At 43.5% G+C, this 27,047-nt stretch overlaps 1 protein-coding gene across 1 annotated transcript in view; it reads left to right on the top strand.

Annotated features, from left to right (window-relative positions):
• The first annotated feature begins 8,329 nt into the window (after positions 1 to 8,329).
• Positions 8,330 to 27,047, top strand: part of ZPBP (zona pellucida binding protein) — a 39,812-nt gene continuing 21,094 nt past the window's right edge. The window contains exons 1-5 of the mRNA XM_066629194.1: positions 8,330 to 8,429; positions 13,295 to 13,357; positions 14,956 to 15,081; positions 19,394 to 19,543; positions 21,791 to 22,009. Of these exons, the coding sequence (XP_066485291.1) occupies positions 8,330 to 8,429; positions 13,295 to 13,357; positions 14,956 to 15,081; positions 19,394 to 19,543; positions 21,791 to 22,009 (658 nt within the window). The remainder of the gene's footprint in view (positions 8,430 to 13,294; positions 13,358 to 14,955; positions 15,082 to 19,393; positions 19,544 to 21,790; positions 22,010 to 27,047) is intronic.

The following is a 27,047-nucleotide window of genomic DNA, read 5'->3' as shown; positions in this document are numbered from 1 at the left end:
TGGAATATGTTTATTTACAAATGTGCAAGTAAAGAACAGGAGAACAGGCAAGACATGGCTTGTTTCTCCCAAAGCACAGAACTTCTTCTTTGAGCTCCAAAATGCTCTGCTAGTGAGTTCCAGCAGATTTCAGTCACCTTTACTACCTATACCCATGCTCTGCTTTTTCTCAGGTTTGGAGGGTAGCCAATGACAGCCATACCACCATATATATTCAAAAGAATAAGACTTTTCTTCTCTATATCAATGAGAAGCAAGAGAGAGCATATATGCAGAAAACACAGTAGTAAAGCATATATATGGGACAGAAATTGGGCAAACAAAAGGTTATGACAATGTTCCAATCCTTGGGGATTCCTGAACAACAGCAGATGAAGTCCAGTGGGGCAAGTTCTGGGGCACACCAACTCAATTCCTCATCCACTGGTGAAATCCAAAGGGCACTGGCATACTGGGGGTTGTTTGTCTACTCTCAGAAAAACTTCTCAAAACTGCAAGAAGCTTAGTGTCTAAGACAGTGGTTCTCAAAGTTTTAGCAATGGGACCCACTTTTTAGAATGAGAATCTGTCAGGACCCATTGGAAGTTATATCATGACTGGAAGTAACATCATCAAGCAGGAAAATTTTTAATAAACCTAGGCTGCAATCCTACTCACACTTACCCAGGAGTAAGTCCCATTTACTGTCATTGTTAAAAGCATATACAGAGTAGCCTGTTAAAAGTACAGGTCTATAACATTTTGCCAAATGCAGTCACATACCATGGGAGCATCAAGTCTAATATATTAAAAATAGAATATTGAAATGAATGGGGACCCAGCTGAAATTGGCTTGTGACCCACCTTGTAGGTCCCAGCCCACAGTTTGAGAAACAGTGGTCTAAGACAAACAATTTATACTATCTCACACAGATAGGGCCCACCTTATCTAAATTATGTGGTAAGATAACTTTTGCTAAGCCTACCATTCCAAGATCTTGGTAAATAAGCAGGTAGAGAAGCCAAACTGTGAAAGCTCACCTGAATTTCTTGTAATTACAATGTTCTTCTGATGCCCAAACACTGCAGCTTCTAAGCTAACTTCTTTCTCTCCAGTCACCATGTAAGTAGGCAGAGTGTACCCAACAGCTAGTATTCACCAGTCATTCAAAACACCACCAAATTATACCAAAGTCTAGATATGACAGTCTCTTCACTTGACACAACACCACAAGACCCACTTCCACTCTCATGAAACTTTAAAATCTACATTGAACACAGGAGGGTAAAGGAGGAAGAAAAAATAAAAAATAGACAGAGGTTGCAGTCCTATACACACCTACCTGGGAATAGGCCCCATTAAACTCAATGGAGTTTACATGCGATGAGACATGCACAGAACTGCAGTGTAAGTAGAGGGTTGTGTAAATTGACATTAAAGGACACGTTTTGACATACCCTCAACATTATGACAATACTATAAGCTTAGGGCAACAGTTCCTGAAGTATGCAATCAATGGTGTCACTTGGGTTCGCGTCACCCGGTGCGGGAAGCCAGTGTGTCACCCCTCATGCAGTCGGCGGGGCAACACCCCAGGTGGTAGGCATGGTGATGTACCATCATTCCGCTCCCAGTGGTTTTTTGGCTGTACCTTTTGATAGAACAAAGACAGAACACATTTTGCATGAAATTACGCATTGATTGATATCTAACATGATGGTATTATTCCTCCAAACTGTGACTTTGGTCACTAGTGGTGTCACACACACCCAGGTGTCAACTTACTAACACCTTATTGCAGCAGTTCTCAAACTTTTAGCACTGGGACCCACTTTTTAGAATGACAATCTGTCCAAGACTCACCAGAAGTGATGTCATGGTGGAAGTGACATCATCAGGCAAATTAAAATAAATAAGTATAAATAATTAAAGTAAAACAAATATTTAAATAAGCAGAAGCCAGCCCTGTTCCACCAGGTGAATTTCCTCTGTAATTCACACCCCCTTCCTTTCACTTTCCCCCTGCAATAACACCCCCTTCCTCCAAAACCAGTAAGGTTTTCAGCCCTACCCAGTGCCCAGTTCAATTTAAGAACTTCTGTTTAAACCAGATCATTGTCAGGATCCACTTGGTTTTGTAGGTCTCTAAAAAGTTCACCTTATCAGCTGAAGCCTCTTTTTTGATCCTTTTTTTTGGGGGGGGGGGAGGTTGCCTTCTAGAGCATTTGTTTAGCTCCAGGTGCATAGGATCAGGACCATTTTGGTAGCCTTGTACTCTCCTTCACCTGATCTTCCACACCAGCCAAGCCATGTTTGCTTACTTGTGAGTAAATGCAACCGTAAGGCTTAGTTTAGCTATTCATAGGGCTCAATACATTCATTTGCTTGGAGGGAGGGACTTCCTTCTCAGGTGTTTTTGGGGGCTGCATTCATTGGATCAGGACCATTCTGGTGTCATTGAATTCCTTTCAGCCTGCCCTTTCCGATGGACTAAGGCAAGTTTGCTTACTCACGAGTAAATGTGCAATACGGCTCACTTTCACTTTCCATAGGGATCCATGCATTTTTTGTTCTCCCATTTTTTGGCCATAACTTTTGGTAGAAAGGAGATATTTCACTCTGGTTTTTTGCATTGCATTCTGCTCGAAATTCCACATCCAACGGTATATAATATGATGGGGTTACTCCTAACCACCGCTATTTTAGCGTGTCATCCCCCAGTGCGCGTCACCCCCCCGTGCATGTCACCCAGTACGGCCAACACCCCCACACTCCCTAGCGACGCCACTGTATGCAGTTGCCATTTTCATGTAAGAAATCATGAGAAGTCTATATATGATCATGTGTGAAAATTATACAAGTTGGAATTTCACTGCATATACACTCAGTAAAATACATTTCCTGCACACAGGCAGATGTGATGACCTGTAGGAATTGCACAACATGGTCATAAGTGAATTGTGTGTATTTTGAGAAATTGCCATAACTTTCTGTTCTTGCCCACTTAAGTTAGTTGGCAACCTTCAGTCTCGAAAGACTATGGTATCGCGCTCTGAAAGGTGGTTCTGGAACAGCGTCTAGTGTGGCTGAAAAGGCCGATTCGGGAGTGACAATCCCTTCCACACTGGGAGCAAGTGCAGTCTGTCCCTGGCCTGTCTCCCTGGCTATGGGCCTTCCTTCTTTGCCTCTTAGCCTCAGACTGTTGGCCAAGTGTCTCTTCAAACTGGGAAAGGCCATGTTGCACAGCCTGCCTCCAAGCGGGCCGCTCAGAGGCTAGGGTTTCCCACTTGTTGAGGTCCACTCCTAAGGCCTTCAGATCCCTCTTGCAGATGTCCTTGTATCGCAGCTGTGGTCTACCTGTAGGGCGCTTTCCTTGCACGAGTTCCCCATAGAGGAGATCCTTTGGGATCCGGCCATCATCCATTCTCACGACATGACCGAGCCAACGCAGGCGTCTCTGTTTCAGTAGTGCATACATGCTAGGGATTCCAGCACGTTCCAGGACTGTGTTGTTTGAAACTTTGTCCTGCCAGGTGATGCCGAGAATACGTCGGAGGCAGCGCATGTGGAAAGCATTCAGTTTCCTCTCCTGTTGTGAGTGAAGAGTCCATGACTCGCTGCAGTACAGAAGTGTACTCAGGACGCAAGCTCTGTAGACCTGGATCTTGATATGTTCCGTCAGCTTCTTGTTGGACCAGACTCTCTTTGTGAGTCTGGAAAACGTGGTAGCTGCTTTACCGATGCGCTTGTTTAGCTCGGTATCGAGAGAAAGAGTGTCGGAGATCATTGAGCCAAGGTACACAAAGTCATGGACAACCTCCAGTTCATGCGCAGAGATTGTAATGCAGGGAGGTAAGTCCACATCCTGAACCATGTCCTGTGTTTTCTTCAGGCTGATTGTCAGTCCAAAATCTTGGCAGGCCTTGCTAAAACGATCCATGAGCTGCTGGAGATCTTTGGCAGAGTGGGTAGTGATAGCTGCATCGTCGGCAAAGAGGAAGTCATGCAGACATTTCAGCTGGACTTTGGACTTTGCTCTCACTTAACCACTCTGTGATATTCATGCTGAGCTTGTGCTCATCTATGAAGCTTACTCAGTTTCAGTCAACTCACAAGATTGCTGTGCTAATAAATGAAATGTGAACTGCAAAGAATTTGGGACACCAAGCCTTTCCCATCTTCTTCCATTGCTTGGCTTACTACACCTCCAATTTAAGCCTCTGATTTAATTTTCCTTCTTGATCTCTTAAAATCATATTTTAAAAAAAGACAAAACTCCTTCACACTTAAATGACTTTGCTCCAAAATCTGTTTTCAAAACTGATTTTCACCTAAGTATGCAATCCCATGCATGTCTACTCAGAAGTAAGTCCCATTGTGTTCAGTGGGTCATACTCTCAAGAAAATGTATATAGGATTGCATAGGATTGCAACCTGAGAATCTGATATCAGATTTAACAAAAGGATAAAAGGAGATATATTTTAGGCTCATTTTCCACTTTAATTGACAAAGAGCATTGTGTTACAAATCCAATACTATAGAGCTGCATTTTTTCCTCCTGCCATAAAACAAACTCATTTCTGATTTTTTTTGGTGCACAGCCAGGACTGTGCCTATAAACAATTCATTGCCAGAGCTCATGTCTGAAATAAATGAAATAAATAACAAAATGCCTTTCAACATGTTCAGAGTTGTTTTCTCTCATCATAATCACAACCAGCCCTCCCATTTCTGCATGATATGGGTAGGTTTGCAAGGCAAAGGCCGCAATCCTAACCAAATTTCCAGCACTGACATAAGGACAATGCAACTCTGAGGTAAAGGAACAGACATTCCCTTACCTTGAGGAGGCCTCCTTCTGCCCCCAATTACAGTATGCAGCACACACCCCACTGGCACAGATATGCCAGTGCTGGAAAGTTGGTTAGGATTGCGCCCAAAGTCTGTAACTTTCAAACAGACTTGGCACCCAGGCACTTTTAGAAATTAAAACACTGGGCAGATAATTGATTAAAGATCCTGGATACGTACTAATTTTCTTTCCTTCAAAGAAACATAAGAACAGCCCCGCTGGATCAGGCCACAGGCCCATCTAGTCCATCTTCCTGTATTTCACAGTGGCCCACCAAATGCCCCAGGGAGCACACAAGACAAGACAACAAGAGACCTGCATCTGGATGCCCTCCCTTGTATCTGGCATTCTGACATAGCCCATTTCTAAAACCGGGAGGTTGCACATCCACTTCATAGCTTGTAACCTGTGATGGATTTTTCCTCCAGAAATTTGTCCAAACCCCTTTTTAAGGCAATTTGGCCGGATGCCACCACCACATCCTGTGGCAAGGAGTCCCACAGACTAACTACAAGCTGAATAAAGAAATATTTTCTTTTGTCTGTCCTAACACTCCCAACGCTCAATTTTGGTGGATGTCCCCTGGTTCTGGTGTGGTGTGAGAGGGGAAAAAGCATCTCTCTATTCACTCTATCCTCCCCGTGCATGATTTTGTACATCTCAATCATGTCCCCCTTGGGTGCCTCTTTTATATGCTGAAGAGTCCCAAATGCTGTAGCCTTTCCTCATAAGGAAGGTGCCCCAGCCCAGTAATAATTTTAGTCACTCTCTTTTGCACCTCTTCCATTTCCACTATGTCCTTTTAGAGATGTGGTGACCAGAACTGGATGCAATACTCCAGGTATGGCCTTACGATCGATTTGTATAAGGGCATTATAATATTAGCCATCTTATTCTCAGTACTTTTTCTAATGATCCCAAGCATAGAATTGGCCTTCTTCACCACTGTTGCACATTGGGTCAACACTTTCATCAAACCGTCGACCACCACCCCAAGATCTTTCTCCTGTCACAGACAGCTCAGAACACATTAACCTATATGTGAAATTTTGATTTTTTCCACCCAATGTGCATTATGTTACACTTACATTAAAACGCATTTGCCATTTTGCTGCCCATTCTCCCAGTTTGGAGAGATCCTTCTGGAGCTCCACACAATCACTTCTGGTCTTCAGCACTCAGAAAAGTTTTGTGCTGTCTGAAAACTTAGCCACCTCGCTGCTCAACCCTGTCTCCAGGTCATTTATGAACAGGTTGAAAAGTACAGGGTCCAGGACAGATCCTTGGGGCACACTGCTTTTCACCTCTCTCCATTGTGAAAATTGCCCATTGACACACACTCTCTGTTTCCTGGTCTTCAACCAGGTCTCACTCCAGGAGAGGACCTGCCCTCTAATTCCCTGACTGTGGAGTTTTCTCATTAGCCTTTGGTGAGGGACCGTGTTGAACGCTTTCTGAAAGTCCAGTTATATAATATCCATGGGTTCTCCCGCATCCACATGCCTGTTAACCTTCTCAAAGAATTCTATAAGGTTTGTGAGCAAGACCCTTACAGAAGCCATGCTGATTCTCTCTCAGCAAGGCTTGTTCGTCTATGTGTTTTGAGATTCTATCTTTGATGAGGCATTCCACCATCTTACATGGAACAGATGTTAGGCTGACTGGCCTATAGTTTCCCAGGGCCCCTCTCCTTCCCTTTTTAAAGATCAGTGTGACCTATGCTATCCTCCAATCCTCTGGCACCATGATTGTTTTAAGGGACAAGATGCATATCTTAGTCAAGAGATAGGCTACTTCATTCTTCAGTTCCTTAATAGCTCTTGGGTGGATGCACCTGCAGCCTCAGCAGGCAACAAAATCTTCCTCAAGAATAATGAATCTGATGCATTTCTAATAAATCTTCTCTAATGATAACAAATTTAATTGTATTTTTTGGTGTGTGTGCAGGGTGGTGGTGGGGAGTTTGCCTCAGTAATCCACAGGCCACTAAATGTTGGAAAACTCCAATTTACAGGAAGGGCTGTGGTTCAGCTGTAGAGCCCCAGATTTGCATACAGAAGGTATCACATTCAATCCTTGGCAACTCCAGGTAGGACTGGAAAAACTCCTGTCTGAAAGTCAGCTGCAAGTCCATCAGTCTTGATAGTGCTACTGAGCTAGATGGGCAAATGACCCAGCATAAGGCAGCTTCCCATGCAATTAAAATTATGCAACTTATCCCAATCAAGTCGTGGGAGAAACTATGTGCTTTCCCCCCACACAATTTGTCACACTGAAGGGGGACAAGGCTGCTTCAGCCCTATGCAAGGCTACTGTGTGCTTTTCCTGACACAATTTGTCACACTGAAGGGGGGCAAGGCTACTTCAGCCCTATGCAAGGCTGCTGTGTGCTTTTCCCCACACAGTTTGTCACACTGAAGGGGGCAAGGCTACTTCAGCCCTATGCAAGGCTACTGTGTGCTTTTCCCCACAATTTGTCACACTGAAGGGGGTGAGGCTACTTCAGCCCCATGCAAGGCTACTGTGTGCTTTTCCGCACAATTTGTCACACTGAAGGGGGGCAAGGCTACTTCAGCCCTATGCAAGGCTACTGTGTGCTTTTCCCCACAATTTGCACACTAAAGGGGGGCAAGGCTACTTCAGCCCTATGCAAGGCCACTGTGTGCTTTTCCCCCACACACTGAAGGGGGGCAAGGCTACTGTGTGCTTTTCCCCACACAATTTGTCACACTGAAGGGGGCGAGGCTACTTCAGCCCTATGCAAGGCTACTGTGTGCTTTTCCCCACACAATTTGTCACACTGAAGGGGCCAAGGCTACTTCAGCCCTATGCAAGGCTACTGTGTGCTTTTCCCCACAATTTGTCACCCTGAAGGGGGCGAGGCTACTTCAGTCCTATGCAAGGCCACTGTGTGCTTTTCCCCACACACTGAAGGGGGGCAAGGCTACTATGTGCTTTCCCCCACACAATTTGTCACACTGAAGGGGGCGAGGCTACTTCAGCCCTATGCAAGGCTGCTGTGTGGTTTTCCACACACAATTTGTCACACTGAAGGGGGCGAGGCTGTTTCTTCAGCCAGCGCTAGGAAGGCTCATGCTAGGCAAGCAAGGACATGGGGAACGCTGCAGAGTCAACAGAGGCTGTTGTGGCAACTCAGGGACTGGCGGCCACGTGTAGTTTTTAAGCCACAGACAACTGAGGCCCGGCTGTCTCTTGTTATGCCGTTGCCAGGGCAACGAGGCTCCTAGCGCTGAAGAGCGAGGACAGGCAGCGTGGGGGGGGGGGCTACTGCGCAGAGATGCCCGGAGAGGGGCGGGATGGGCGCGCGCCAGCTCCGCGCGTGCAGCTGCCCTTCGTTCCACGTCGCTCGTCCCCTTTCGTCCCGCCATTGTGACGCGAGGCGTTCGAGGCTGCCATGGCAACGAGCTTGCGGGAGGTGGGGCGCCCGCGGGAAGGGCGGCCCGGCTGGCAAGGCGGCGTTTAGGGGCGTGCGGGGATGCGGCGCCGGAGAAGGCGCGGCCCCTCCTCCGCCTCGCTGGGCTTCTGCTTCTCCCTGCTCACGCTGGCCGTATCCCTGGTGCAGGGGACCCCGCAAGGTAACAGCACCGCCCCCGGCCGCCTCCCGCTCTGGCCTGTGCGTGGACGGGCTGGAACTCGCAGAGGTCCGTCTCCCCCCTCGCGCCTCCCTCCTTGTTCTCCTCCCCGAGGAGCTGGAGGGGAAAGCGGGGCTGGCCCCTGAAACCACCCGGGCGCGAGGTCCTCGGAAGGGTCTGTGGAAGAGCCAGCTGTGCGAGCCCCCGCCCCTCCCTGTGCAGTGCACCAGTCTGTGGGCTGGCCAGGGCAGCACGTGCAGTGGTGGGCTGGAGGGGCTTCGTGCGGACGCTGCATGCTCTCTGCTGCTTCTTCATGCTTCCCCAGCAAGTACAAAAGCGCCCCCTCTGGGACGGATTTCCGCTCTTGGCTGAACAATTGTCAGGAGGAAGAGTGTGTGTCAAAAGCACAAAGCAAGCGTGCTCTCACCCCCCCCCCCAAGATCCCAGGTAACCTTCCCCACAAGGCAGGGATGTGCGGTGGGTGGGGAGGCAGGTGAGGCAGAGCCTCCCCATGGAGTCCGTCAAAAAGCGCAGGGCCATGTGACGTGCCCGAGCACCCACAACCCACACGCAGAGCTCTGGGCACCCCACACAGTGGCAGCACTTTTAGAAGAACTCCAGCGGGGAGGCTCTGCCTCACCTGCCTGCCCACCCAGTGGGTTATATGGGTGCTTGAGTGCCTCACACAGTGGTGCTGCTTTTCGAAGGACTCCAGCAGGGAGGCTCTGCCTCACCTGCCTGCCCACCCAGTGGGTTATGGGTGCTTGAGTGCCTCATACAGTGCTGCTGCTTTTTGAAGGACTCCAGCAGGGAGGCTCTACCTCACCTGCCTCCCCACCCACCACAAGTCCCTGCCACAAGGCAGTTGTCAGACATGTTATTTGTTGGGAGTTTAAGTTCAGTTACTTAAAATACAATAGCAGATCTATAGATCTACTGTATTACTGCATCTGTACTGCTGGAAAAGGGACAGCAGAGTGCTCTAGTGCTTAGCTTGGTGTACACTTTCAGTATAGGGATAAATTTTGGACACTTTCCCAAAAGAGTTAAATGCCTTGCATTTCTTTTTATTTCAGTTTGATTGTAGTGCAGTCTATGTATCTGCACTACATAGACTACATAGACTATTGTAGTGTAGTCTATGTATCCCTGCTCAGGAGTTAGTCTTATTAATGGTTTTTACTCCCAGATAATCGTGTATGCCTCAGTGATTCTCAAACTTCTAGCACCAGGACCCACTTTTCAGAATGAGAATCTGTCAGGACCCACCAGAAGTGATGTCATGACTGGAAGTGACATCATCAAGCAGGAAAATTTTTTACAATCCTAGGCTTCAATGCTACCTACACTTACTTAGGAGTTACTTCCATTTACTATCATTGTTAAAAGTAGTCTGTTAAAAGTACAGGTCTTTAACATTTCCCCAAATACAGTCACATACCACGGTAGCACCAAGTCTAATATATTAAAAATAAAATATTGAAGTAAATGGGGATCCACCTGAAATTGGCTCACGATCTACCTAGTGGTTCCCAACCCACAATTTGAGAAACACTGTACGAGTTGCTCCATAAATCTCCAGGGAAGTCAACTGAATTTTGGCTACACTGTTTGCCATAATTAACTTGAAAAGTGTACCACTTCTCTCCTGCATGTTTTCCAGGAGGGTATAAAAGAAAAAGGAAAACAGAAGAATGGGAGCAACTGGAAGTAAGAAGCAAAAATAGATTTGTACCAAGATTTCAGATCTTTGGTGTTCCCAAGTCCATTCAAGACACATAAATTGTTAGTAACTAGAAATTAAAATCAAATAACTTTTTCTGCATAGGAAAAAAATGCTGTGTTTTGGATTTTTATAGTAACCAGTTCTATCATTAGAGAGCTGTCCCACAAAACAATTACATTCCACCACTTTACAACTTTGATTAATTTCTGTTTGGTCTAGAATTCTTGTATTAGTGGTTGAGGAGCTCCATCTTGTGGCTTTTGGTATTCTAGAAATCCCCCCCCCCCCGGCAAAAAAAAAAAACTTCAAAGTTTAGGAATATAGTGCAAATGAAGCAAACATTTCTATAAATTTAGGATGCTAGAAATGCAGTCTTCCAGTAACAGTCCTCCAGCATGACTATTCAAAGCAAATTTCTTAAAATTACATGTCTGCATACTGATGATGTTGTTAACTCGATAAAACTGATAGTTCCTTAAAATAAAGGACTAGGAAAGTTTAGGAAAAAACTATGTTGTTTGGATCTGACTGTACTGGTGGATCATGTCACCTCAAGAAACTGATAGCTAAAAAAAATTGAAGATAAACGGGAAAACTTCAGCAAGTTCTTGCTAAAGAAAATTGCTATGAAAATAATAAATCTTCCAAAGAAGTTCTAGCTGATTCATTTAGCCCTCTATTTGTTAATACAGAAACTTTTCTAAATTGTAACTCTGTTGCAAATAGTATCCTAAAACTTGTAAAATAGCTGTATTTTAATTAAAAAATTGTAACATCATTAGTAATTGTTATTTTGTTTTATTGACTGTAATTGTTGCCCTGAGAGCATTATTGTTGAAGAGCTGGATATACATTTTATAAATATTTTAAATAATTTTGCATACATATTACAAAAGACCTTCGCTGTGGGTGCTGTTTAATTAATCTGCTGATTAAAGCCTCCTGCCCAGTTACAAGGAATTATAGAGTGCTGATGCAGTTACATAAAGACTTGAATATATAAAATGGCTATTGAAATAAATATCTTTATTTAAGTACTGTATAGCAAAATTAAAGAAATTTGGGGTGATACTATTTGTATTATACCAGTTGATTATGAACGGTTGTTCCAAGCCAGCAATTGCTAACAGGTGGGAGAGCTCTTATAGTAATCTCAGCCACAATCCAGCACATTGAGGGCCCAATCCTAAACAGTGCGTGCCAGCTCACCGCTGGTGCGCACTGTCACAAATGTGCTGTAAAGCATGTTTGCGAGCCCTTAAGTGCTGGGCTAGTGCTGGTCGAACACCGGTGCTCTGCTGCTCTGCAGTTGCCTGAACTGCTAGGTGGTGGAGAGGTAGGTGGGGATCCTGTGCTCTGTTGGACTGTGCAGCCCAACGTGGAGGCTGTTGATTCTACAGCAGCCCAAGGACTGCTGCAGAATTGAATAGCCCCATTGCAGGGCTACTTTCCTTACCCAGGGGAAGGGGAGAAAAGTCCCCTTCCCCCAAGGAGCTGCCAGCTGTTGCCCTGTTACACATAGGCACTGCGGCAGTCCCGGAACAATGAGCAGCTCAGGATTGGGCTGTTAGGCTGCAATCCTGTACACACTTCTCTGGGAGGAGGCTTTACTGAATACTGTGGGACTTATCTGGGTAATCATACACAGGGTGATGCTATAAAGCCCATTTTCAATATGTTTCCCAAGCTGGTCTTTCCAGTTTATTTCAGCATTGTTCTGTGATATTTGTACAAAAAAATCTGCTTCCTTCATGGAAATATTTGGTGACGCTTAATAAACCTGAGGGACTGGGGTATACTGAGTGACTTAGTACTGTGGACTGGGGATGAAAAGTATTAATTCATTGAATGGAGAGTATTTCCAAATATTAGGTTTAAAAGGGTTTGTCCTGTTTTCAGATATGATGGAGAAGTAAGTAAAAGAGAATCATGTGATGAGATCCTTTCTGTGTTAGTTTGATGCATTAGTTCTGTAAAGCAGTACTTCTAGCAAAATCTGTCACATACACTGATGGCCCAACCCTATTCTGGACCAGCCTGCATGGTCCAGTGACTGATAATGCAGCCACTGCAACCTACCCACTGGCTACCAGGCTCTGATGGGGGTGAGCTAATTTAAGAAAAGTTTCACATACCTCCTCTGCTATTCTGTGGTCCCCTAAGAAGCAGCTCAACACTGCCAGCTGTTTTGTTGGTGTAACCTTGAGGAACCTTCTGGGAGTGTGTCTGGGCAGGGGCTTAGAATCTGCTGAACACTTCTGCTACTGAGATTTGTCCATACCCTGTCCTGATCCACACCCTTGTCCTGACCCTGATCTGCCCCACACTTACCTCTCTGCCAGCTGGGGTCCATCAATGGCTGGTCTGCTGGTTGCAGTTGGCAGTGCATGGCCTTCTGGGTCCTGTGCCATTGGCAGCACTCCACAGAATGGCAGAAAGGTTGCTGTGCCAGCAGCCCACACAGTATACTGGCAGATGTTATGATCCACTAGCACAGTGCGCTGAGAAGATTGGGCCCCAAGTTATTTATCATATTGATATGCTGTCCATCCTCTAAGGTGCTCTGAGGGGATGACTCCACTTTACCTTCATTAGTGCTGGCCCAAGACCAAACTTCCTGAGACAGTGCACGAAATGCTGCCCACACTCTTAGCTGGTAATGTTCCAATTTCTGTTTCTCTCCCTCCCTGAACTAGAAAGCAAAGAATGGGATGACATGGAAAAAGTGGAGGAGAGGAGAGTGGTGGCTCTTCAATTTTCCTATCCTCCATGCTTCTTTTTTATTTTCCTCTTTCCAATCCAAGAAGTGGGAGGAGGAGGAGGAGAAGTAAAGGAAAGTGGGTGGGTGGAATGGCTGCCCAGATCTTCATAATAAAGCTGTACGGTAGGTGCGGGGGTTATCCAGTATCACCCAATAGGCTTTGTGATTGAACATGGATTTGTACCTAGGCCTCTATCAGTATTTAATACTGTTTTCAGTACAGCAAACAGGCTTTCTAGTGCTTCTTATTGTAGTCATTTGTCTAACTGAATTTGCCCATTAATTTTTTTCTCTGTTCATTCAGCAGACAATACTGTATATATGTTAACTTTCCTTTAAGAGGTTTAAATTTTTAATTGTTTTCTTATTGTGTTTTGACAGATCCTCATTCTTCTAAGATAGATCCTACTACATTGAAAGTTGTGGGTTCAACTAATTTGCCAGGTATACACTAAAGAACTTAAGTTAATTTTGGCTGATCTCATTCTGGAATTATGGGGAGACTTTCAGCAATGAATGTATTGGTTAGATTTAAACTTGTTTTTTAAATATTATAATTATGCTAATTATTCTGTTGTACTAAGAATACCTGATGTTAGACTCTTATATAACAATGTAGTTATGTAACCAGGACCAAAAGAAAATGGCAATACCTGAGATATTTTTACTGTAATCAGACATGAACAGTAGTTAGCCCAGCTGAAGTAACATGACGCAGAAATATCTCAGGGTCAAACTACATGTTGCTTCAAACATGTCATGGTGGTTCCCCCTTAGTAGTAATCATGGGGGGATTGGAACCACATTGGGTGGGGAGGGCCGCTTTACTCCTTGGTCCTCACTTTGGTCCCAATTCTCCTGCCCCATAACTATTTAGGGGAGAAAGCCTAAGCTCTTGAGGGGCAGTCACATGCTTGATGTAATATGTAATTTGGTCCTCAAAGAACTTCACAGAATACTATTTAGCTAATGCATTGCACTTTGAATTTTCGTAGCACTTCACATGTATTATCTTGTTGTAATTCTTATAATAGCCCTGTAATGATGTTATTCTCATTGCTGTTGTGGAAGTGGGGTCAAGAGCCCTAAGGCCACCTACTTAGTTCACAACAGAGGTGAGAACTGAACTAGGCCAGTGGTTCTCAAAATCGCCAGCACTGTGGCTTCCTTTGTTCTCACAGGGGTGCTGCATGGCCTCTTCAGCCTGACTCACTAATCCATGTGCAAAATCTCATGTGAAGCACACTCTGGGCGCCCACTGCCCCAGTTAAGATCACGCAGGGGGTGGGAGGGAAGCCAGGAGTAATGGGGTGGTGATGTGGGTGAGGAAGAAGAGGGTGGATTGGTTTGGGGAAGGTTCAGTGGTAGTGGTGTCTACCGAATCCAAGCCCCCTTCCTGGGCTTGATCCACTTTCACAGATCCATGTGGAATTGATCTGCGATATTGAGTAGGCACTGTGGGTTGGCAGGGGCTTAATCTGGGGGCAAGGAATCATTTGTTCCCTTATTCCAGGAGGTCTCTGGAGGCCAAAATTCCCCTGTGGGATGCAGCAGATGCCACACTGTTACTGCTCTATTGCTGCATGGGTACTAATGGTGGATTTGGCTGTTCATCTCTGTGCTACTGTCTTTGTGCTGGTGACTTCCAGCTTTTACATGTGATGTCCCCTTTGATAGAACAATTCTCAACATTCCCCTATTTCCCATTCACTTGCCATAAGTAAAATAATCTTTCTACTCAGAAGTATTTAATTTTAAAAAATTATAGTTCATCTTTGTTGATGGCAATATGTGCTGCTAGTCATTTGCAGGCAGATCTAGATTTTGAGGAGTGCTGCCTATGTGAATGTCTGTAACCTGAAAGCTTGAAACTTCTGCACACAGAGTATCGCATGCAGAGAAGTGAGGAGGGCACAGAGCAACTGGATTGTGCTGAAGGCTAACTGCCAAATCAGAATATTTTATATTGCAACTGTTCTCTTATAAATGGATTTTCTTTTATCATGATTATAATTGATAATTAAATTATTGTATATTTTCAGTTAAAGTTTACGTCAAGTTGACTCATAACAGTCCACGTATTCTATGCTTAACAAATCACCTGAGAAATTCGGAATTAATCGATCCAATATTCCAGTGGCATGGGCCAGGAGGTGACCTGGTTACAGGTAAAAATAAAAATAAAAATCCAAACCTCTCAGATAGTAGTGTTTCCTATTTTTTACCTAAACAAAGGATAGCAGTGTAATTCAGAAATTACAATTCATGTTTAGAATAATTTTTTTGTAAAACTCTTGCAGATACTCTTAGAGCCCAATCCTATGGTCGGCGGCACAGCTATGTGCCACTGACCACAGTTGCAAATGTGCCATAAGGCACGTTTGCCGGGCTCACCGCCGACCTCCCGCTGGAGCTAGGCCAGCGCCAGCTGGTGCTGGTCTAGCGCCAGGCGGTGGCCCAAGTTCCGCGGCTCGGCGGTCTCCTAGAACGCAGAGCAGCGGAATGTGAGGTAGGGGCATGGACGGGTGTGGAGGAGGCATTCTGGAGATGGGGGAGGCCGGCAGGACGGAGAGAGGGCAGGGAGGAGGCGTGCCAAGGGGCGGGTGGGAGGCGTGCTGGGGGCCGGGCGGGAGGAGGATCCATGGAGCTGTGCTCCGCGGGATCCAGGGTGCTTGTGGAGGGCCGCACACCCTATACGAGCGCCTTTTCCTTACCGCCAACCTTTTGGTCAGCAGTAAAGTGAGTTGCCCCATTGTGGGGCTGCTTACCTTACTCGGGGGAAGAGGATGAACGTCCCCTTCTCCTGAGGAGCCTCCCCTGGTAGCGCGGGAGACGTAGGATTTGGCGGCAGCCCTGCTTGGTGCCGCCGAGCCTGGGCGCACTGGGCAGCTCAGAATTGGGCTGCCCGTCATTAACCCACAGAAAATTAGTTGTAACTTTTTGTCAGTTTTTTTAGGGATGGGAACAACCATATTTTCAATGACCAATAACAGTGTCAAAAGACCATTGATTTTCAAAGTTGATGTTCTCCCAAACCAAGAGATATTTAGCGACTGCTATATATTTAGATTACTTGTGATCTTATTAAAAGCAGAAAATTTCATTAATTTACTACAGGATTTTTATCTCATTTTCCATGTGGAGAGCACCAAAGGCTGGCTTACAATCAGAATAAAAATGCAGTTAAGCAGTAATGTCAGTTGTGAGTACCTAGGAAGTGAAACAAGTTGGGAAAATACCTCTTTGTTGCGGCAATTGGGCAGTACCTTGGAGAACCTGCCAACTTCCCTCATAGGATGCAGCAGGGCCCTTATTGGCCCCATACAGAATCAGTGCAGGGGGAGTGGAATGGCTTGGCTATTGTTTTGCCCATGAATAGTGATACTGTTGTTTAGTCCATCTGATTTGGCTACATGACATAACTGAAGACAAACGGTAGTAATTCAGAGCGAAGACTGTCTGAATTGGCTTCATTTATCTCCAGTGATTGCGCTGCATAATCAAATCTGATTGGCTGCATGGCAGCATCCTTGTTCCTATGTAGAAAAGGATCTTTTTGAAAACAAAAATGGCATCCAAGCAGCTGCCGAATAGGGCAGTGAACTGTTGTGAAAAAGGTAGAACTGGGATGTGGATGCATCTTTCACTGAAAAATTTGGGCATTCTCAAAGCAACCTTTGCCATTGAAAATACATAATAAGCATTTGGTACAGTCCCAATTACATATAATAGTGTCATAATGACAAAAGATTCTCCAGTTGCAATTGACAACTCAGATTGAAGTCTTTGGCAATTCTTTTGATCTCAGACACATTTGGGACACTCTGTTTCTCCCAGATAATTGCTGTTTCCTCCTTTTTAAGGGATTTAAAAATAAGTCTTGCACAGTAGCTTGACAGATCCTTTCATCACATCTATATCCCTAACCATCTTCTTTCCCCGTTTGTTGGCTCAAGTGAACTCACATGGTAGTCCAACAATTACTACCATTTTTTTTTTGCTGATAAAGTTCACTTCTAGTTTTTAAAGATTTGCAAGCACAACTATTCACTGCAGTCTACAACATAGATTTCATTTTTGATGTGTCACAGGAATTAAAAAGTTGTGTCAGAGTGTTTGCAGGTAACTTGTTTGGTTGGTGAAGCTCTGACCTAGTTTTTTTAAATGTATTTTATAAGCCTGGAGTAATCAGTCTGCAGAAAATCTGACAAGGAGAGAATGTAAGAGTGTGTTCCAAAACCTTGTGGTCTACTAATCAAACTCAGTCTCTGTACTGAAGAAATGTCTGCTGTTAAAATATATATATTAGAATTTCTTTATCTAGAATCTCCCAATTGTTCAAATTTATTTTGTCTCCTTTGTGTCAGTGTAACAACATGTACATAGTGCTGCTATTTGAGTGTGCCAGCTGTTAGCACAGGCAACTGAGCCTTGGTAAATCACAGCTATTCCTGACAGTCTGATAACCACTTGGCCCATAGACTTAACAGTTGTAGCTGGCAACACTGTTCCTAGCAGGCGATTTTACTACTGTTACTGTTTGCAAAATCTTTGGGAACAGGTGAAGTAGTTGCACTGTTGTTACCAACAGTTGCTGATTCTTCGAGAAGTACTCATGGTTCTTCCAGATGTTGTCTTCTGGAATACCATTCAAGGGTTAGGAATCAAACATTCATGTTACTCCATTTGATTCATAAAATGTTGTAAGCAGTGTAAGTTTTGCTGTGTTGAAAGTGTTGCCTAAAAGGGGTGCCAGTGGGACATGTGCTGCATCACGTGTCACTCATGGAGGTCTCCTCAAAGTAAGGGAATGTTTATTCCCTTACCTCAGAGCTGCATTGCCCTTATGTCAGTGCTGGAAAGCACTGACATAAGGGGCTAGGATTACGCCCTAATTGGATTATTCCTAAAGCTGTAATGTCAGCCAATACATTTTAGCTTATTTTGAGCTGCTGATATGGTTAAATATAAAATTTACTAAAAATTCATTGATTTAGAACAGGGCTAAAATTTTTGGGATTCAGTGGTTGAGAATATAGAACAAAGATAGAATGGAATAGTTATTTCAGTGTAGGAAATATTTTTTGAAAGATTTTGAAAAATGTAGAAATTTGGTTTCATGTTACATTCAATACATACAATAAATTATGCAAGTAAAATGAATACCAGACTTCCAAAATCAACTGGTCCCCACAGCGTTATTTTAAACTGACTATAGCATTTCAACTAGCGTTTGTTGTTCCCAAAACAGTCACTTCTGAATTATGTCTGCAGATAATGTTTATTGGCTGACTACCAGTGCATCTAAATTTTTTGGTGATGCATTCAGCTCTGCATTTCATACTTACTCTGCTGTGTATTTTCTTGAGATTCTGAGAGGTAAAATATGATTGTTCCGTAAGTCTGCATAGGTCTTTTTTTTACTTATTAGTTTTCCAGTAGGAATCTTAAGCTCATGGAATTGAATCTCAGCTCTGTGTTCTCAGTGCAGGGAGAGTATCCTGAAATGGTCTCTACTGTGTTCATTTGAAAATGTTGCCCTGTCTCTGGCCTTAGGGTTACTCGTGAGCTTTGACAGGAATTACAGGCAATGGCTCAGGACCACAAACAGCTCACAGTGAAGCTGGGCAGATTCAGATTGGATATCAAGCATGTTGATCCAGCAAGATCTGGGATAAACAGGGTTTAAGTAGTCTAAATCAGGTTTCTGTTTCAAGTTCTGCTGCCACTGAATAATCTGTTTTAGATTCAAAGGGGTTGTGCTTTACTTCTCAGTCACTGGCTCTTTTGAAAGTAGGGAACCTTTTCTGCACCTGGATTTTGTGTGATAGCAGGAGGTGCTCTCCTGCATGGCTGAAGGTTCTTGGTCAGCCTGTGAGTCCAAAGAAGGATGCAAGGCTACAGCCTCAGACTGTAGAGGTAGAGATGGAGAGATCTCATGTTACAAGGATACCTCTCCCATGGGAGTGTCTGGCAAGGCAGTGCCTTTTCTGGCTCTTTCTGGGAATGGACTCTGCATCTGTGTTTTTCATCTTCTTTGTACTCTTCTCTGATATCAAGGGGTCTGACTCCTGGGTCAGGACAGGTATGGCAGGATTTACTTAGGTCATTAGGGAAATAACATTTTCAAACAAACATAGCACACCTTGCTTATTTTATATCCACATTTATCTTGTGAGGAAGGCATATGCCCAGCGTGAGATTTATTCCTGGAAAGGAGCGAGTGAACAATTTGAAAGAAAAAGCAAAATCCTCAGAAAGCTATACTTGCTGGCTAGATACTAGGATTTAGTAGAACAGTTTTATTATATCAATACTGTTGAAATATGATTGTCTTTAAGAAGAGAGCACCAAAGGTTTTAAATGTGAGGGTACATTAGTTAGTACATTGGAGGATACATTAGTTAGTCCAGTCATGAACATCTCAATGTTCATTTTTTTTCTGTTTTACAGCAAAATTTGTTTTATCTTTTTAAACAGAAAACCAAACTATGAAAATATCACCAACAGGAACTTTGCTGTTCCGACACTTCAAAGATGATTTGAGTGGGGTCTACACATGTTCTCTTGTATTTAAGCCAAACACAGAAGAAGCTGAAAAAAACTATTTAATCAAATACATTGTTTATGGTAAGATATTAAGCTTCCTTTCTGTTCTGCAACCCTTAATGCCTTCAAATGCTAGTTGAGTAGGGAAAAATTTAGGGCTCAGTTAAATGTATTTCTGCCCTAGTGACTTTAGTGATATTTATGTGCACTTGTGTTCTGCATTTCATCCTTAATAAACTAGGTCAGCTGTTCTCAAACTGTCAGGGAGTTTGAGCCCCACTGTAAGTTCTTGCAGGGGAGGGGGAGGAGTCACATTGCTTTGGAGGGGCTCAGGGGCTTTCGTCCACTTACCAGAGGCTGGAGCAGGCTCCAGGGGTTGTGGGGAGCCCTGCGCCAGCCTCTGCAGGTCCCCCCCCGGAGCGTGCAAACTCTCAAAATAACGATTGTGACCCACTTCCCACTTTGTGACTGGAAGTGGGTTGCAATTGTTATTTTAAAATGTCTGCACTCTTCAGGAGGCCCTGCAGAGTCTGGCACGGGCCTTCCTGTACCCCTTGGAGCCTGCTCCAGCCTCCGGTAAGTGGAAGCTAGCCCCTGCATTCCTCCAAAGTGACACAATTCTGGTGTTCGTGTTGCTGCCTCCCCCCCCCTTCCTGCCCCTTAAGTGTACAGAGGCCAGGGCTCTCTGGCTGGGATGTCACGACACCCCAGTTTGAGAACCACAGAACTAGGTGAAAATAATTCTTATTTGAATCTCGCTGGTAGAGATGTCATATAATCAAAGACAGTCTTTTTTCATTAGTAGGTTTTTAATCAACATTTTTATAAAAAAACAAAAATGTGCATAGAATCTAAATGGTATCTAAAAGTATAATAGTTCACTGAGTTCTTGAAAATTTTGTATCAGTATAAACTCATTACATCCTGAAAATGCAGATGAGCCTTAAAAATTATTCTATTCCCCCCATCATGTTTGGAGCAGTGTTTTGATGCAATTTCATTATACACCAAACATGTCCTGTATTAAAGATGAATATTGGAATATCAGAAAACTTTTTGGTTCACTTACATTACATTGAGGAATTGAGAAACTACCAGTCTGTAATATACAACAGCATGCTATTGCTGCACTCAGATGTAACAACAATCTATGTTTTAAACATATGAGGACAGGAGGTCTGGTCTAGAGGGGCAGGAGGTCTGGTCTAGAGGGTAGAGCCTCCGTTAGCCCGAAGATAACATCAGAAGGTCGCCTGTTCAAGGAAACCGGCAGCTCCCTGAATGGCTGAGAATGGCGAGACCTTGAAGCACAATAAAATGTGCTATGCTGAGCCATCTAAGCTTTATGGCAGTAGGTGTCTGATCTGTTGTGTTTGTGCAAAGCACAACTTGGATACAGTACTTGTATTTGTGCTGAACCACTTTGCTAGTAGAATTCTTTTTTTTTTTTTTTTTTGGTAAGGCAGATAATTCCTCCCCTTAAACAGAGATTATATATACTGTACCTTTTACCTGGAATTAGTAATTACAAGTTGGGAAAATGAATTATACACATAGTTTTGGATCTAAGAAATGTCATTAGTTCTGAGCACTCTTGGAAGTGTTGAATTTGTATTTCTTGAAAAACTGCACTGTAGGTCACATGGCAAATCCCTTTTGAAACTGTGAGGAAATTCAGCAGCAGTTTTTATGCCCTGTGGGCCTACCAATCATCAGAAAAACAATGAAAAATCCTACTGCGCATGCCCAGTCATGATGTATCTAGATTCTTTGGATTCTAGCCATAATTTTTTGAGAAGAAGAAATTTTCTCTGCTTCTGTGCAAATAACACAGGCCAACACATACTTTGTTTCCTTAAACATTACACCAATTCCTGGGTATATTTGGGGTGCTGTTTCCAAAAATGGTATCTGTTTTGCCCCATCACGTCTAGTTTTGGAGATATAGTATAGCCTCATTAGTGTTGAATGCACTAATGCAGCTTCCTCGTGTTGAAGCCTACACCATGACTTCCTCATGAGGAAGCTGCTTGAACCATTCACTAATGAGGCTATACTGTATCTCCAAAACTAGATGTGATGGGGCAAAATGATGCCATTTTTGGAATCGGCACCCCAAATTCATATCAAACCACCATAAAGTTTGGGAAAAACTTTTCTGACCCTCAGTTTTGTAGGCCTGTGTAATTTACTTAGTAAGAAAAGAAAGGGACTACAGAATAATTGTGCTAATTCATTAGGAATTTTAAATTTTGTTCATTTATTTTGTGTTTAATATAAAGAATAATAAAAGTTTGAGCATTAACCGTTTGTTGTTTTTTTTTGCAGCATATTCTGATCCTAACTCTTACTATGAGGTTTCAGCCCGATATCATGCAGCCCCCTGTAACAGTATCTACAATACTTCTTTTGTGAAGAAGATGCTTCAGGCGCTGGGCCAGATTATCGCTAAACTATCCTGTGAAATCACATTACAGAAGTCAGAATGCCATCGCGTAAAAATGCAGAGGGCTGGATTGCAAAATCAAATCTTCCTTACTTTTTTAGGTAAATTCCAATTTTTTAATTTTATTTTTTGAGGAGCATTTACTTGAAGATAATTTTTTTCATGCAACAATTTGTTTTCATGCAACAAATGCAACAGTTTATATTGAAAACTGTTTTGCTATAAGCCAAATATAATGAAAGGCAGCAAATATTTGATGTTCAAATATTATCTGAAAGTATTTATGTGGCAAGTAAATAATATGGAAGCATATGTATGATTAATCTGTGGCAACTCTTAGTTTAATTACTAGATCAATGTTATTATGAATAAGAACACTGTGTCTGAAGCTTTTGTTGTTTTGATGGAACTGAATGTTTTGTTTGTTTTTGAACCAACTGCACTTCAGTTTCCATGTATTAGTACATAATACTTGACTGATGGAATAATATGAATCCAGTTGTCCTTCAAAATTTGAATTTTTTTGTTTTATGTAGGAAATTCATGACACTATCATAGCCAATAATTATGCCAGTCTTGAATCCAAAAGCATGGAAAGACTAACATGGCAAAAGCATGCCAAGGTTCAGACTTCCAAGGTGTTGATACTGTGTTGTCATTGGAAACTAGATGGGTGTTCTTTGAACTGAAATTTGAGAAGGATTATTTTCCAGAAGCCAGTTGCTCGGATAAGGTACAGCTGAGGCTGATTTGAATGGTGAATGTCAGTTGAATAAAATAAGTATTTCTTAGGTGGAAATATTGTCATGAACATAGAGATAAAAAAACAACTTTTAGAAAGAAAGATTTGTAAGCAAATTGTGATGTAGGGGAGGAAGTATCCAAATGGAAAAGGCATATTCAGCAGGGTAGAATTGGCAGGGTCTCTTTCTCGGGAAAGTGGCTGTAAGTTGGAGTAGTTACTGTGTCATATTTAGATATTTATTTAGAGACATATTCAATAAATGTAGATATTTATTGAATATATATCTAAATTCTATATACATATTTATACAGAATATTTAGATTAAAATTATAGAGGTAGGTTTAGTGCTAGTTTGTCTCAACCAAACTCAAACTAGTTAACGCAGTGACGGCCCAATCCTATCCCTTAGTTAAGGACAGTGGAACTTGTACTCCACTGTTGTAAATGGCATTGTGCCTCTGTAAATGGTGCTCCGCTGCCAAGTGCAAGGGAGCTGCCAGTGGAAGAAGCCAGTGGCTCTCTGTATGTGCCGATGGTTCACTTGAGCTGCACTGGAGGTGCTAAGATGTCAGAAGGACTGGGTTGTGGGCATGGAGGAGAAAGTTTGGAGGAAGTTCAGGGTGGGAAGTGGGCTGGACAGGGTGGATCTTGGTGGCAAAGGTACATATCAGATCTTATCCCCAGTTTTTCAACCCACCCTACCCCCTTCTTCTCCTTGGACATAAGCCAGCAAAATAGCAGGTGTGGGTCCAAGAATAACAATAGGCAATCAGGTGGTCTACTGGGAGTTAAGAAAATTTTTTTACTTGCCTTTCTTGCTGTCTGATTCTTCCCCCTCCCAACACAGCATGCAGTGTGTGCTGTGTCAGCATGGCTGCATGATGGGGAATCGGATTGGGCTTTGAGCCTGCTTTTTTGGGATATTTTAACATAAAAAGCATCGGACACCTACAGCTAATGCTGAGAGTTTACTGTGAAAGATTGGAGGAAAACTTGTGTTACTTGTCTAAGAACATATTGGGTGTCATATTGGGACTGTAGATTTGAAAAATCATTATATGCAGTCCAGCCATCAAGAGCATCATGCTTATATCCCAGATATCCTCATATGCAGACAACTTTTCAGCAAGTGTTGTGAGATTAGATTAAACGTAGAAGGATAAAACTTTTCTGGGAGTATTTGAAGGTGATATAGTTATTAGTGGCATTGATACAGGGGAAACTAGAAGCATAAGTGGTTTTATTTCCTCTGTGTCTCCATATTGTCCAAAATATAGATTTTGACTCTCCTAGGCACAGTGACAGTTTATATGCTCACCAGCATGAGGATGAGAGATGCCTTTTGGACAGTCTGTATTGTTGAGCTATGGTCCCTTGCATGCTATTCAGGAGTAGGTTTACTTCTCCCACTCGCTTTGAAGGCAGGGCTACGCAAATGAAGGCATGGGAGTGGCCTCCCCACAGTCCAATTCCACCTGCATCACAGCAACAGAGCTTTCACAGAGCAGGTCTGAGATTTTTATTGTTTTCTGTTTGTCAGATTTGGCATTTGTTAACCTGACAGTAACCTGACCCTGGCCTTCTGCTGTATACCCTATGGAGGATAAAGGAGAAAGAGAAGCAGAGCTTTTCAGCTAACTTCGGACAAGGAGGGCAAGCACCCCAGGCTGGTAGCATCCTCCAGTCAGTGGTCATTCAATCATGTTTGCACAGAGGAAAAAAGTAGATCTGGTCACAACGGGAGTTGTAGTTCCTAGGTTAGTTTCTAGCAAAGAGACACCCTAGGCAGGAAACAAAAACAAGCAAACAAAAAAAAACCCTGTTAATCGTTTATGGAAGCTGTAAAGGACCCCAGTGGATAGCTCTGTGGCTGCACAGGTTCTTGGTAGTGTGGTTCAAAGAAAGGACCTTTTACCTCCACTTTAGACTGCTGTCCTATGCACACTTACCTGGGAGTAAGCCCACTGACAATAATGGAACTTACTTCTGAATAGACATGCATAGATTTGGGCTCTTAATCATGAGCAGCCTTGGCTACTCTCTCTTTTTGCTTTGGTTTCAAATTCTGAGGCCTAAGAAACTTGAACATGTACCAGAAGAGAATATGGTCTGTTGCACAGTTTGTGTAAGAGAGCTATGTGCCTTTGTAATAGATACAAGCTTAGAGACAACGTATTATTTATTTTGTCCTCAGTGTCACAGCAGATACTGTGTTCATACCAGATTTATGGATTTAAATAAATTGATATGTTTACACTATGCATGTTTACACTGATCTAGTTACTACTTCTTTCTTGAAGGTCTCTTATTTTAGTTTTCGGGGGGGGGGGGAGAGAGGGGAGGAAATTTGTAGAATCAAAGGATAAGAAGGTTTTTCCTTCAGGTGCCAAATAGGAAAAGAAGAAGTCTTCTAGCCTTTCTGTTAGTTTCTCACATCTATTTATGCAGCACTTTAAATCTAGGAATTGTAGACCTCACATTATCAGCCAATCTCCAATTTGCCTTTCCTGGGCAAGGTGCTCAGGTGGGTAGTGGTATTGCAGCACCAGAGTTTTCTGGATAAGAGTGATTATCTGTATCTTTTAAAATCCGTTTTCTAGCTTTGGTTTTGGAACTGAAACAACTTTGATCACTCTAGTGGATGACCTACACTGGGAACTAGACACTGGAGTGTATATCCCTATTGGTTCTGTTGAACCTGTCCACAGCTTTTGATATCATCACCCATGGTATCCCAGAAGGATATCCTGGCTCAGCTAGGCCTGGGAAAGTTGTTTTGCAGTAGTATCTCCTTCAGAAGGTGTTGCCAGGGCTTCTGTTCAACACTGTGGCCTTTGGCTTATGGTGTTCTGCAGGATTCACTTTTGTTCCCCATTCTGTTGCTGGAGGAGTGGGTTATCCACGTATTTTGGGTAGGGTATCATCAATATGCTTATGTGTCAGCTTTATATATCCATCTCATCTGCGGCTGAGTTGGTATCAGTGTCTCAGATTGGTGAAAGGCTGAATGAGTGAGAACATATTCAATTAAATCTGGATTAAACAGGTTCTCCTGGTGAGGAGACCTGATGGGGCAAAAAACAACATGTTGTCTTGTTCTTGGCAGAGTGGCATTCCCCTGAAGGATCAAGTACACAGCTTGGGAGTACACCTGGACACAGTTTTGATTCTGACTGGATTCAGGGCGGAATAGCCACGAGTGCTTTTGTCCAGCTTTGACTGATGCTCCAGCTGCACATGTTTTGTCCCAGACAGACATTGGCACTGCTTCCCGTGCTTTAGTTACTCTTTCGCAGTCTGCTGCAAACAGTCAACATGGGTCAATCCATGAAGATGTTCTGGAAATTTCAGTTAGTGCAAAGTGTAGCTGCTCAGGTGCTGGTGTTTCTTGGCTTTTGTCCCCTGCTGTACCACTTTGCATGCGCCATCTATTGGAAGTACCACTGGAAGTAACTAACAATAATGTCATTGCCAGCTTCCAAATTGGGAGGTCAGATGCAATGTGACAAAAACCAGTAAAAGGCTCAAGGCAGGCAGGAGGGCTTTTTCAAGCATGTCAAAAGTGCATGCTGTAGCTCAGCCCACTAAGCAAAACTTCCTAGTGCTACTTGTTGTGCCTCTTGTTGTGCTTGTTGGCTGGTCTCACTGTCAGGCGGCAAGGGTCTGGGGGGGTCCCATATGTACCATTGGACACCACCTCAAGTACCACCAGTGGTACAAGTACCACTGGTTGAAAAATGATGGCCTAGGCCAGTGGTTCTCAAACTGGTGGGCTGAAACCCTTCAGTTTGTGTAAAGGGTCCCCTGTCCCTTTAAGGGGTGAGGGAGGGGACAAAAGCAGCGATGCAGTCCCCAGGATCGACTCGCTAATGGGGGCGTGGAAGGGAGGTGCTTTTACTTACAGGAGACTGCAGGACATTGCAGGAGGTGTGGGGAGCCCCGCACAGCCCTCCCCAGGGCTCCCTGACACTTAGAATGTTGAAAAAAGCAGGCGCAAAGCACTTCCTCTTTGCATTCACAACTAGGAAGTGCTTTGCGTCCACTTTTTTCCAACGTTCTAAGCATTGAGGAGCCCTTCTGAGGGCTGTGCATACAAAACACAACTTTGTGCAGTCACATCTGCTGTGCTGCCTATCAAATGACGACCAACAACTTTTTTAGAATGGTCACTTTGGCATCCATCCATTTTTTTTGTTCAGCAGTTGACTGGCTGTGTTTGCTTCTTCTGATGCTATGTTGTTGAGGTGGATGCTCCAACAAGTATTTTTCTGTAGATCTTTTTTGTAACAAGATACTATACCAAAGATAGGTATACTGTTGTTTTACATCCTACCTTTGGCTAATCTCCACCACTGAAAAAGAAAGGGATCTTCAACTCCATTAATATTCTTTCT

This window comes from Tiliqua scincoides, chromosome 5 (genome assembly GCF_035046505.1).
Source record: "Tiliqua scincoides isolate rTilSci1 chromosome 5, rTilSci1.hap2, whole genome shotgun sequence".
NCBI classification, from domain to species: Eukaryota; Metazoa; Chordata; class Lepidosauria; order Squamata; family Scincidae; genus Tiliqua; species Tiliqua scincoides.
Note: the sequence above shows the minus strand (reverse complement) of the source record. Positions and strands in the feature narration are given on the sequence as shown.